Source organism: Solea solea, chromosome 8, assembly GCF_958295425.1.
Source record: "Solea solea chromosome 8, fSolSol10.1, whole genome shotgun sequence".
Lineage (NCBI taxonomy): Eukaryota > Metazoa > Chordata > Actinopteri > Pleuronectiformes > Soleidae > Solea > Solea solea.
The window spans coordinates 18,192,190-18,205,785 of record NC_081141.1 but is presented as its reverse complement, the minus strand read 5'-3'; the positions used below and the strand labels follow the sequence as shown (position 1 = coordinate 18,205,785).

General features: G+C 39.8%; 1 protein-coding gene and 1 long non-coding RNA gene across 3 annotated transcripts; one reads left to right on the top strand and one right to left on the bottom strand.

Moving 5' to 3' along the window:
* Positions 1–62: 62 nt before the first annotated feature.
* Positions 63–12,035, bottom strand: LOC131463517 (uncharacterized). Of its 2 annotated transcripts, none has more exons than XR_009241051.1 (4): positions 11,966–12,035; positions 3,608–3,744; positions 1,068–2,963; positions 63–480 (listed from the first exon to the last, which is right to left on the bottom strand). It is a non-coding gene; the product is annotated as an uncharacterized LOC131463517 (long non-coding RNA). The 2 variants fall into 2 exon arrangements; XR_009241052.1 differs by lacking the exon at positions 11,966–12,035 and adding an exon at positions 5,937–6,057.
* LOC131463516 (leucine-rich repeat-containing protein 43-like) lies at positions 6,249–13,486 on the top strand. Its single transcript, XM_058635270.1, has 12 exons — positions 6,249–6,438; positions 6,939–7,151; positions 7,673–7,783; positions 7,973–8,112; positions 9,192–9,430; positions 9,739–9,893; positions 10,245–10,368; positions 10,725–10,864; positions 10,943–11,032; positions 12,600–12,791; positions 12,881–12,992; positions 13,095–13,486. Exons 1-12 carry the CDS (start codon positions 6,352–6,354, stop codon positions 13,250–13,252), a joined length of 1,761 nt encoding a protein of 586 aa, XP_058491253.1. The 5' UTR covers positions 6,249–6,351; the 3' UTR covers positions 13,253–13,486.
* The last annotated feature ends 110 nt before the right edge of the window (positions 13,487–13,596 follow it).

Here is a 13,596-nt window from a genome sequence, read left to right as displayed (position 1 = left end):
TTTTATTTTTTTATTTTTTGATCAATATCACTTTGCTCGTAATAAATATTAATTTAACAGATAAATAATTTAACAGCACATGTGAGGCTTTAGAAAATAGATAAATAGATAGATAAATAAATAAATAGATAAATAAAAAAGATTGTCAAATCAAAACTAGGCTACCTTGCTGAGCCCGCTGAGCCACTCGCCCAGGAGCTGCAGCAGACACTTGACATACGAATATTTTTTCAATTCATCCTCAAAGCTGGGAATGCTGCAGTTGTGAGATGGTGTGTGGTCGCGCTCCGGCGGCACCATGTGCTGAATGTACTGGCCGATGGTCATCAGCTGACGTGACAGCTCCGGGGTCAGATCCGCAACCTTTTCCATGCAGTGGCGAAATGGGGAGAGGGGGGAAGCGTTGAGGGACTGCAGCTCCGCCCCCACCCCCTCCGTGATGTTCATGGAGACGCAGGAGTTGTAAGGAATCACCTTAGTCTGCATGACACAAAGAAAGACATTTCACACATGATGTTTCAATCATATTCCTATTTATGTCTTAATCGAGCTCACAGGTGCAAATATGTCCACATAATGCAGTTAAAACTGATTCGCTCAAAAGAAAATGTGATTCATTTTCACAGATTATTCCAGTTATGATCAGTCTACCGCAATCACTCGGCTACAAGAGTAGAGATACAAGTGTAATAAGTTAAAAAAAAAAACACGTTCATAAACTAAATCCTGTCCATGTCTAAACTTGATTTTCAATGAACTGCTGTAATTCTATATCTGGTTTTACTGCAGTTACACCTTGAAATAAATCGTGACAAAACAGATCCTTGTTATTTCAGCAAGCTGATGTTTGTTTGAGTCCAGATGGAAAACATCTGAATGTGTCGAACTCCTAATTTTGATGTTTGCACTCCAAACATTCCTCAGTAGTGAACACCACGGCCGCTAGTGCCAATAAATATTATTAGTATTAGTTATTAATAAAACGTATACACATCAATAAAAAAGCTTGCCTCTCTCCATCCCAGTTTTTTTGTTTTGTTAGTTTAAGGAAGTATCAGTGAGCTTACAAGGTTTTTCAGAGCAGCCTGTCTCTTCTCCTCCATCAAACGTATGCTTTCATCCAAGGCCCCCCTTTTAACAGGTCCACCAGCAGCTTGTGCAATGAGCAGCAAGATGAGGACTGTGTCAGTGACATAAAAGAAATCAGAGGAGATGAATTAGATACAAACACACACACACACACAGATAGTCCCCCCTACAGAGTGTTGTGCATCGCTGTCGTGGCTCTGCCTTACCAGCACTGGGAACATCCATGTTAGCAGAAGGTTCTCTGATGTGCTACTTTCTCTGATCCACCTTTCAACTACTACTCTTTTATTAGCATTTGTTAGATAAAGATCAATAACCTTTTTCCCCAGAAGTACAACTGTCACATGAATAATTAATAAGTCATGCCTGTTTTCTACGGGGGAGTTCCGTCCTGAACACGTGAAAAAAAATATGTATCTATCCTGTAACAAGCAGCACCCGCACAGTCAGCCAAAGTTCTGATAAAATCTTTGACAGAAAAAACAAATCACTAAAGTCTGCTGACGAAAGATTGTGTCACTGATGATTTACCGATTATGAAATGTTGGCCCATGAAAGAAATGTAAAATTGTAAGAATATTAGTAATACGTGGGTGGGTGTTTGTATTTGTTTTCTTGTTAACGTTGCATAAGGAACTGGCAAACGCTGGCCTTGTCAGGACCATGAAAACCAAAACCAGGGGTTAAGCTTAGACCATAATGGGAATCATATCATCAATTACAGCAAATTACTCTCGAGTAAAAAAAAAGAATCATATTTTTACAATCAACATTTCACGTTATAACATGAGTCTCTGCTGCAGTCATGTCTAAACTGATAACACTTGTTACAATTGTTGTATTTCTGCTCCTGGTCGCTCTCTTCTGTCTCTACCTCGCCTCCCTCTTGCCCTTTCTGTCCCCCACCTCTCCGTTGTCCCCCATTTTTTCTTTCACCCCAACCGGTCGAGGCAGATGGCCGCACATCTTTGAGTCTGGTTCTGTCAGAGATTTCTTCTCTCTGCCTAGTGTTTGCTCATTGTGGGAATTGTTGGGTTTCTCTGCACTCTATAATGCATGTTGTGATTTGGTGCGATACAAATAAAAATTGAATTGAAAACTATACAAATAAAGTCACGTTCTACTATAAACCTTCATGTTAAAATGTGTCATGTTTTTACAATGAACTTTTCATGAAACATTAAAGAAAAGTTCTTTTAATCTGTATGTATGTTGTGTTTGAAAAGTGCTATATTAATTTTTTTTATATTATTATCATTATTATTATTATTAGTTGAGAGTGTTTGGGATGTTTTTTGTAATCACAGGTCAGTGTTTGATTTAAATTCTTTATTGTTGGTGATTAGATTTTCTTTGCAAACACAACACACATGGAACGTGAAAAAGATCTTTCAACATAAATGAAATAAATAGCTGGTAATAAATACAGATAAATAAATAATTAAATAAATAAATAAGTAAATAAATAACTTTTTTAGGTGTTTTTATGAGAGGTCACAGGAGACGGTCGTGTTGAGGAAACCCTCCACCCATTGTCTGGTGTAGTAGATCATTCTGAGGCCGATGACTTTCATCTGGTAGGTGTCTAGAGCTGTTATATTTCTGTGGCATTTCAGGACGTCACGCTGATCACTAGCTGTAGGCTCAAAGGCCTTTTTGAACTGAATGCTAAACGTTCTGACGTTGTTGACGAGGCTCTGGTGGTGCGCAGTCACATTCCTGATGATTTTCGGCAGGTGGTCGTCAAGGTAGTGGGTGATTGTGCAGGCCGAGGCCATGATTTCTCCTGCAGTGTCTCCCACGGGAAGCGTTATCCCCTCCAGAGGCTTTAACGTATCTTCTGTCGGTGAATCTTCATGAAATATCAGTGTGACCTGGGGACAAGGTGAAAGACACTCAGTTCAATTCAATTAAATTTTAATTGCATAGGGCAGATGAAGAGGGAGCTAAACCTGAAGACGAAGCTCTCGATTTGCGGGTCGATCTATGTCTAACCCTAGAGAAGGGAAGGGGGTCAGTGAAAGAGAGGTGGGTGAAAAGAAGAAGAATACATTTTACGCACTCCACCTTTAATTTCAACACAGACATGAAGTGAGACAAGTGCAGCATCTGCTCTGAGGGAGTCTTACTCATGAATTAGTCTTAATGGATGTGCACATATTGGCCCCAAGGTGGGGCTCCAGCACTTGTCTTTCTGCCCTCTGACCAGGCAAGGGATCCTTTTGATGAATACATTTTTGTAAAAAAGGTCAAAAAATGTAATGTAATTTCTTTGTATTTCTTACTTAGTTTTTCAACAGTTATATTTTACAAAGATATTTGGTTTTATTCAGTAATTTTGTAGGAACTCGTGGAGTTGGCCTATTAAACATCTAAGGGTTTACTAAAGTAAATAATGTGTGTGTGTGTGTGTGTACAAGTTGTGCTAGTGTAACTTTGTTCAATTCATCTACTCATTTCTAATTTTTCCGTGAATATCTGTGCCGTACGCACGGATGAACTGTGAATTTCCACTTACATAATCCTGTTCTGCTTCCAGCAGATTACAGAAAGATATCCTGATGGCCTCCATGTTCTCCTGAAGCTTCCCGAGTTCAAGTGGTCGTGAGGCCATGGAGGAGAAATGCATCACAACGACGCAGGACAACAGCAGCTCTGCAAGAATACAAACACGAATGTGTGACACTTTGATTTTCACAGGGAGGAATGAGCTTCACAGAGTCAAAACTGAAGATAATAGGGAAACGTTTGATTTCATACAGTTTGTACAAAACAATGAATGTACCCTAAACTGATGAGCTTTCATTAAAAAAACAACAACTTACCTTTACCAAAAGACATGTTTTAACTTTACGCGTTTTGCACTGATACTAACTAACACAACACCTATATATATATATATGTGAACCCAGAATCATGTCAGGTGGTAGAGGTGTGTGCCCTGCAACGTCATGAGAGAAGTGACAGTAAGTCAAAATGAGTGACATCTTTGTCAAAAACATTGATTGATCTTAGTAGGACATGTTTTCCCACAGTGGTTTGATGTGAGGGTGTTACTAAGATACTTTGCGTCAATGCCCCAGATTCAGATTTTAAGAATTTTGATGCAGTCAAACTTTGTGGCAAGGTTCAGTTCCTCTGAGGACAGCTGCTGATTGTCACACTATCTTTGAATCTGTTTCTGTCAGGCATTTCTTCCTGTTAAAATGTTTTGGGTTTTTTCTAGCTGATGCCTCAAGTGCTTGGTCATTCTAAGAACTCAAACATTTGCAGCCCACATAGGTCACGTATTCAGGCTTTTTTTTGTCATGTTCTTATGTGTTGTTGAGTCAAAATCATGATTAATTTTATTTGGCATTTTTAGTAGTGATATAAAGTAGCAATAATTCTGCGGCAGTCACTTTTTTGTTCATAAAATCGAGCCACAGCGAACTTTGGACTGTGACATTTTTCCAAATTTCACAAATTCAATCCGATTTTTAAAAACGATTTTGTACTTTTTGCTCCGGTGTGTTTATATAGTTGGTGAAAATGAAAAAAAAGGATTTGATTGTTACTTCAGAAGAAGAGGAGTTGGTAATGGTCTGTATTTATATAGAGCTTTTCTAGTCTTGATGAGCTGCTTTACACTACAGTTTTGTCATCTACACACTGCAACATGGAGTTAAGTGTCTTGCTCAAGGACTCAAGGTCAGACTAGCAGAGCCAGGAATTGAACCCACAACCTCCCAGTTGAAAGGCAACTCGCCCTACCACTGAGCTACCATAGCTTTTTAATACTTTTACTTCTAAAACTTAAGTACATTTTATATCAGAAAATTACTTTTGATACTTAAGTACAGCAAATGTCATATACTTTAAGACTTTTACTTAAGTAATATTATAAAAAAAGTGACTTCAACTTCTACCAAAGTCATTTTCTGACAATATACTTTTACTCAAGTATCCCTTTAAGGTACTTTTCAAGGGTTTCTGTCCTCCTCTCAGTCTAATGTTGTGAGGTTTCTGCCTTACTTACTCTGTAAAGTGCCTTGAAATGTATGTAGGTTGTGATTTGGCACTATTTTGAAACTGAAATTGATGCCCAATTCAAATTATGTCTCATTTCAAGATAAGATTTTAGGACTCACATTCATGACTACAAGCATCTGAACATGACGCGCATGCGCTACCTTTTTTGCATGTATCATCAACCACACTCATGTGTGTGAGATAACAAGGTATTAAGGAGGGAGATAACATAAGAGAGCTGCACCTCAATATTTTCCATGTGGGTGAGATTTAGCTCGAGAGAGGACGACACTTTCCTCAGTTGTCGGATTTTTGCCACTTTTTGACAGTGGGAAGTTTTACCCTGAAATTTCCCCTGACTAGATACATGGTTCTCAAACTGTGGTACGTGCACCACCGGTGGTACGTGAGCTTCCTCTGGTGGTACTTGGAGGAAAATATATACAGATATACTGTTCTACTGTGTATACCAGGGTGTGTGATCAGAGTGGAGGAATTGCTTAGAAAAGTGCGTAGAAAATGAAATAAATAACTGGAATTAATTAATTAAATAATAATATTTAGTTACCTTGACACAAATCTGTTAGAACTGACAATTAGATTGCCCCCCAGAAACCCCCCCCAAAAAAGTGTTTAGATTAGATTAAATTAAACTTTATTGATACCACACATCAGAAAAGTGTGACAAATGACACCCAAGTCACACAAGTGATTAGAATAATGACAAATAAGATTTAAAATAAAAAGAAGCAAAATGAAGAGTACTAAATATGATTAGAATTAGCAATAAAAAAAGGCAAAAAAAGAATATAAATAGTATTAGGAACATGACTCACTAGTGTCTTTTGTTTTTAATTGCTATGCTGATGATGAATTCCCCAGGAAAAACACAGGTATGACATGAAGTGTCCCAGTCCAGTGACGAAAGTTGGCTTTCCCATTTGCTTTTTATCTTCTGAAAGAAGACAAAACATCATGCGTGTTTGATTTCCGTATTTCAAACAATCTGCATCACCTGCACACACACATACGCGCACACACACACGCACACGCACACACACACACTGAGTGGATGTGGTCCACACTAAGTGAGCTCCAGCTGTTGCCGGGAAACCGACAAACAGTAAACGGACACTTGAGTTCTTTTGCCTAAAGCACCTGCAGTATCCAAGACAGAGTGGATCTGTAGCTTCTCTGAATACTGGGACATCTGTGGGACAAAATGTCTCACAGCGGCTACTGTGGACAGACATGAGCTCAAACACAGTCTCTGCTGTGCTAGAGAAGCTCATTCGCCTCCTGTGTCTCACTGACTTTCCTTGTGGACGTGGCAGCTGGGTGAGTCTGTTTTTTTTATTTACTTTCTATAAGTAGGAAAAAGACCCTTGAGATTAAGAAAAGAAAGAAGCTTTTCAAGTAGGAAATGGTCGAGACAGACAGATGATCAAAATATCATGATACAGATATGAAAGACAAAAGACGATACATAAATACATGTAATTTCATAACTAGGGTCACACGGTTGGTGTAGAGTAGAGGTGTCGAACTGGTGGCCCACGGGCCACATGTGGCCCCCCAATCGATTACATGCGGCCCACCACTTAATGTCATGAAAACATGGCCCGAGACCTCCTCTTTCTAGAAAGACAGCCCATGTGGCCAAAGCACAGCTGTCTAGACTGGCAGACTTAAATTACTAAGCTTCAAGTCCCTGCAAAAGCTCAGTTTTTTCAGTTTCTGTGTGTGCATATATACGGTGATTCAGCAATAATGTTTACTGTTGCATTGTTTATCTTTTGATTGAATATCAATAAACGTAGCGATTATTATGTCATCAGAGGAAATCCACATGTGGCACAGAAGGAGCAGAGACAGAGGACACAGATGCCCTCCTTGATCTGCTGAACTGTCCTCACTCTCCGTGGCACCATGACGTGTCATGGAGTCCTCAAGCTTCTGGACTGAGAGAAGTGGCTGTGCTCTCACCCGAGCGCCTGCACAAGGACTTCATTTACAAATACTTCACGACACTGCACATCGTGGATAAAGGTGTAAGTGTGTTGATCTTCTGCAATGAGCCTTCAAGTGTTTCTCAAGTGATTCGCTTCACTTTTGAAAACATAAAGAATGTTGTTTGCACATGGTCATACATAAATAAAGTATTTTACCGGCCATTTTATTAGGTACACTTGTTCATCTGCTCATTAACACAAATATCTAATCAGCCAATCACTGCAACGCAATGCATTTAGGCATGTAGTTGTAAACCGAGCATCAGAATGAGGGAAAAAAGTAATTGAATCAGATGGCCTTTAGTCTGTGCTGAAAAAAAGGATGGAAGACACACAAGGCCTCTGTATATATGTTTAAACATAGTAATGGAAAAAAGGAGACTAAATGCTCTATGTTCTAAGAGTTAAAATTACATTTCGCTGGGTTTTTATGACACACCTGACAAATACTAACACTAAAACGACTAAAAACTAAACTAAACATTTACAAAACATAGAAACTAATAAAAACCAACTCATTTTAAAAAACTAAATAAAAACTCTTCTAACCTTGTGTGCAGGTGTCAGTTGTTGACAAAGGCCTATTAAAGTTCTCTAAGCTGGAGGATTTGGTGTTGAGTGCCAATAAAATCTCAGAAGTCCCTGCAGACAACCTTCCCAGAACTTTGAAGGTGAGTCACAGTTCTGGGTCAGTGTGACGCTAAAAAACTCTCTGCGTCTTTTCCGATTACATACGTACATCCCATGAGCTTCTGCTGCTGCTGTAATATTCCTTTAATGACACTGGCAGAAAGTGTACATGTTATTATGATGTAATCATGATTATTTGATTGACAGATGTTTTTTTTTCTATATCAAAGGTTTTGGAGCTGCATGCCAACTGGCTGCCTCATCTGATCAGTCTCACCAGGGACAAGCACCCTCACCTCCAGCACCTTGGCCTGAGTTCAAACCCTCTTGGTCGCAATGGTGACTCCTCTAATCTCTCTGGAAGACATTGGTAATAGTAATATTGACGCTGACACTGACAGGAAGTCAGACCATCACATTTCTACCTCAGGCCTATTTCACATGTCATAGTTTCTTTGTGTGTCACTCTTCACTGTGGTGCTTTCTCCAAACAGAGGCCATGACTTTACTATTTACACAATCACACAAGTGTGTAAAATTTGTGTTTTTAAGGACATTATTCTGTGATGTGTTTATGAGTATTTATTTTAAACTACAGCTTTATATTATATTACGGTAGCTCAGTGGTAGAGCAAGTTGTCTTTCAAGCCAGAGGTTGTGGGTTTGACTGGGAGGGGGGGGATTACTGATGTCAATCTCAGCTGACATAGGGCAAAAGGCGGGGTTCACCCTGGACAGGTCGCCAGTCCATCACAGGGCAACATAGACAAACAACCATTCACTCTCACACTCACAACTACGGTCAAACCAGTGTCCAATTTACCTAATCCCCAAATCTGCATGTTTTTGAAGTGTTGTGGAACCTGAAGCCCCTTGTTCTAAGGGGGTCGTGACCCTGGGTCTTCATGCTGCAAAGTGGTGCTAACCACTACACCAACCTTCCTATTCAATCAAGTCCAAAGCACTTTAAAAACCACAACAGCTAAAACAAAGTGCTGTACATCAGAGGTAAATAAGACGAATAAAATATGAAAGCATCAGAACCAATAGACCTATGAACAAACAATAAAAGATACAATAAAATACTGTAGAAAGTAAAACTAACAACACAAATAAACAAGTTATACAATAAAACTATAAAACAGATAAAACCACATCTCATACTGGGTCGAAAGCCAACGAAAATGCTTCAGTCAAGCAATACTATCAGGCCTGACTGAGGAAGCGTTTGTGTGTATACAGTGGCAGCGAAGAGGTGGGCGGGGACCAGAAACAGTTATCCTGCTAAAGTGCTGAACACTAAAAACACTAAAACCTGGGTAAGAAAAAGATAAAAGAACATCACACAAAGGGAAATCTGAAAAAATGGGTATTGAGAAGTGATTTAAAATGATCAGCTTCTCCCTCTGCTCTGCTCTTCCTGTTGTAAATCCTCTCTCTGCACCTCAGGCCTCAACTGGTGTGTTTGGACCTCGGTGATTGTGAGTTTCAGGAGCAGAAGGCTCTCCTAGGAGACTTAAAGACGCTCCCCCGCCTCAAGAGACTGGTGCTGGAGGGAAACCCCTTCACCCTCGCGCCCTCCTACCCAGGCCTCACTGTGGACAGTCTCCCACAGCTCTCCTGCCTGGACACCACATGGATCTCATTTGAGCAACAACAGTGTTTCAGAGGCTTGGCGAAGATGAGTGGTAATGACACACATATACATACATATACATATATATATATACATATACATATATATATACACACACATACATATATATATGTGTGTGTGTGTGTATATATATATATACATATACATATATACACACACATACACATATACACACACATATATATATATATATATATATATGTATGTGTGTATATATATACACACACACACACACACATATATATACACATACACACACACACACACACACACACACACACACACACACACACACATATTGTCATTTCAGTAATATCAGGGTCATTTACTTTTGCACAGATCTGATCGTGGATCAGGTTTCAGCCACAGTCACCGTGGGCAGAGTGAAAGGAATCCCAGACCCACTGAGGAGTGGAAATGAAAAAGCAACTGACTTTCCCGTTGTCACCTACAGCTATTTTGTCTCATACGAGTTCTTCAGTCATCAGAGCACGGTGCTGAATCCTTCCTACACATCATTCTGTCACTCATCTGTGATGTAAATGTCACGTAAAAAGGCAATGATTAAAGCCGTGGTGTGTAACTTTTAAACATAAACAAATGTCTGTTAAATTCAAACCTCATGCTCGTGCTGATTAAGCACACAGGAAGTGATTTGTTTGATGACAGACATGTGCTAGTAAAACGGAGGCGACTGTAAACAGGTTGGAGCGGGACTGAAAACACAAATTCGGTGCCTACGAGTTCATTTTTCAATGAACAAATAAACAATGAAAATGAAACCGTGGGGAAATAAAAGATGTTTCATTACATTATAAATCTGAACTGTGTTTTTTTCTTCACAGAAAGTTGACAATGACTTAAGCTTTGACTCCACACATGTGGCAGAAGACAACTCCAGTGACACTGATCCACAATCAGACTGGAACTGTCAAAGAGAGAAATCCGAGCCAGAAACATATGGACATGGTAATTTCAGACCTGTAGCTATAGGGAACCAACAAGTTAAGACGTTGTTGAAAGTAGACGTTTAAAAATTGTCGCGATTAAAAGTTTGTAGTGATTACCAGTTTCTCGAGAACTTACTCAGCTGCCTGAGGACTAAACGTCAGCGGAGGAAACCGGATGATGCAACTGATCTGTTATCAAGATTATCTATGATGTGTCAAACTCTTTTCTTCACTTGCCACTCAATCTGCACCTTCTTTGTTAACATTCCTCCAATTGTGGCGTCTCTGGTTCGCACACGCCTGAATTGTTGTGTTTGCATTGCTGTTAATGTGTGTGTATTTTGATGATGCATGTATGATTTTCCACCTCTGCAGTGTCGAGACACAGCACACGTCAGCTGGTGTGGTCCGAGATCATGGACTTCAGTGACACGCGCATTCATATTGTTCGTGATCTGGCAGGACTGAAGAAATTCCTCAAAGGAGGATTTTATCTCAGGATTGAAGAGGAAAAGGTATAAGGGGGGGTCGGTTGAAACATTTCGATGCAGAATGTGTAAAGATTCCCGTTTGTTTGGCGTTTGATATTTCAGGTCCTGTCATGGCCAGCAGCTGCTGAAGATTTACCAGGAGCCAAACCAGGCCAAAAAGTCAAGGAGAGAAAAGGCGGAAAAGGGAGAGATGTGAGAGACGTTTCTGCACCTCTCCTCACCTTTCTCAAACACTCACTTGCTTGAATATGTTTCAATGAGACAATAGACAATAATTAAATTAGACAGCATCTTCTGTGAAGGTTCATCCAGGTCATAGTCATCTTCAGGGGTCAGCTGTAGAGAAGTGGACCAGCTTGAGTCAAGTTGAAGACATTTCACCCCTCATCAGAGGCTCCTTCAACTCCACAACGCCTCCATTTACTCAGAAGACTCCGACTGGTGTCTCTAGGAATTTTGCAACAATTGAGTCCACTCTAAGGACACACGCACACACTAGCAGGGACTATCATTGGCCTTCCCACACATGGTTTTGTCTTTCTTTATTAGTAATCTTCTACTTCATAACTCAAAATTGTTGCAGGTTTGTCCTTTTGGACTGCTTCAGATAATGATGGCACATGATGACAGCCTCAGCAAAGGTTAAAGTACATAAAATAGGCTTATTCTAAGGAACTTTTACAAACAATGCTATGGATTTCTGTCAATAAAACCTCTTCTTCCTGGTATTAGCCCCTGGTAGCCCCCGATACCGGGGGCAAAAATATGCTCCGTGACGCACATTAATCAAAGGCATATTTACCTTTGATCAATATTGATATGCTGCATACCCACAGAAAGCTCAGAAACTCGGCTAAAAGCTCATAAAAACCATTCCTATGTTCACCAAACACAGACTAAACACCAAGTAATCGAACCAACACAAGCCAAAAACACCATAACAGCGTAAACATTTAAAAGCGGCACCAGAGAATCAGCGCCTCATGTTGAAAAAAACAACATGTCTGCTCGATTCCAATGATATCATTTATATCACTCCACGACCAAAACTCTTGGATTCAGCCGCAAAATAAGAGCAAAACAACAACTCACTTTCAAGAAATACAACCAGAAATGTTGTCTTACCTTTGTTGTTGAGCAAAACAAGCTGTTTTCACCGGAACAAAGCCGCTTCTAACAGAGAACAAGACTTCCCAGCATGCTTTGGGGCCTCTTCCTGGTCTGATTGGTCATTCCAAACAGCCATTAGCTTGTTTTGATTGGAGAAGGGCAAATTCGACAAACTAAGCATTTGCCCTTCTGACAAACGAACGGAAGAAGCTAGCTCAGAGTTGTCTCTGATGCTCCAGAGAAAAATGCCCCAAATATATTGATTTTTTAAACATTTTTTATTTTTTTTATTCAAAACAAGTTTTTATTAGACGTAAATAAAATTAAATGGGTTTAATAATTTTTTACCCATAGTAATCTTAAATGACAGATAGTGTTATAGAGTCGCCTAGGCATCTCTTCACTAAAACCTCTGTAATTTCACTCTGCTTCGCTTCAGCATCATCAGACTTTGCACAATGACAGCTAATGTCCACATGTTGTAACATGACTTCCATGAGTTTTTAAGCTCCTAATGCACATTTTTAAAGGTGATATTTATTTTAAAATGCAATATTTCTTGTCGCATGATTTAAGTTTAAGATTTAGATTTAGGAAGATCAGCCCATGTGAAAAGATCTAAATCGAATATCTTTGGTGTCTTTATTAGTCTCCAATAAAAGCGGGTTCCACCAAAGAAAAGTCTAAAGACAAGAAGAAGAAATCTGTTCCAGAGCTGGTCCAGGACGCTCCCATCAGAAGAAACCTAGGAAGCGTCCACGTCCCCCTGCAAAGCCTGATCAAAGGAGATCACAAGCTCCATGTCATCTGTGAAGCTGAAATCCTGCACACAGAGTCTGAGGTCGAAGCTGTGCATGAAACAGTAAAAATTAACCTATGAAACAGCCAACGTTATTATACGTCACATTTATGGATGTGTTTGTCACTCAGCCACAGGATCTGGGAAAGAAAATTAAAGAGGACAAGAGGAAGGAGGACACAGAATCAAAGCGGAGAGGAGGCAGCAGTGCAGGACAAAAACATGGAACAGTGTGGTCAAAAGGTTAATAACAGAATCATCAGATAATTAGAAAGCACCATGTCTCACATTTAATCCTTCTGCATAATGTCCTGAATCCTGTTTGACGCTGTTGTTGCTGTGTAGGTAAAGGAAAAGGAGAACGGGACTATGACGAGGACGCCCATGCAGACAACACTGTGTCCGTCCCACTGGTGACTATGGAGTTCAGTGTGGAGCTGGAGAAGTGGCATTCTGCATCTGAAGCTCACCAGCGACTCATGTTCTCACAGCAAACGTCTTAAAAGGCCAGCGTTGTAGAAACAAGTGAGATTAACGTTAAAACGGCAAAATGCAATAGGACTCATTTAAACAGATCATAGTAATGCAAAATATTAGGTTTTCTCTTTTGTTTGTGTAGAAAGCTCATGCTTACAATTTGTAAGTTACAAATACTGTAATAATTTTGTCCTGTTTTGTTGCGCATACATCATGATATTCTGTGTTGTAATGTAATAAAGCACAAAACTTCATTACTGTACTTGCGTACAAAATTGGGGGGCCCCCAATAAGCTTCTTTGCCCGGGGCCCCCCCAGAATCTAGGATCGCCTCTGATCATGCTCTCCTGATGTACTGTAAATTCATGTG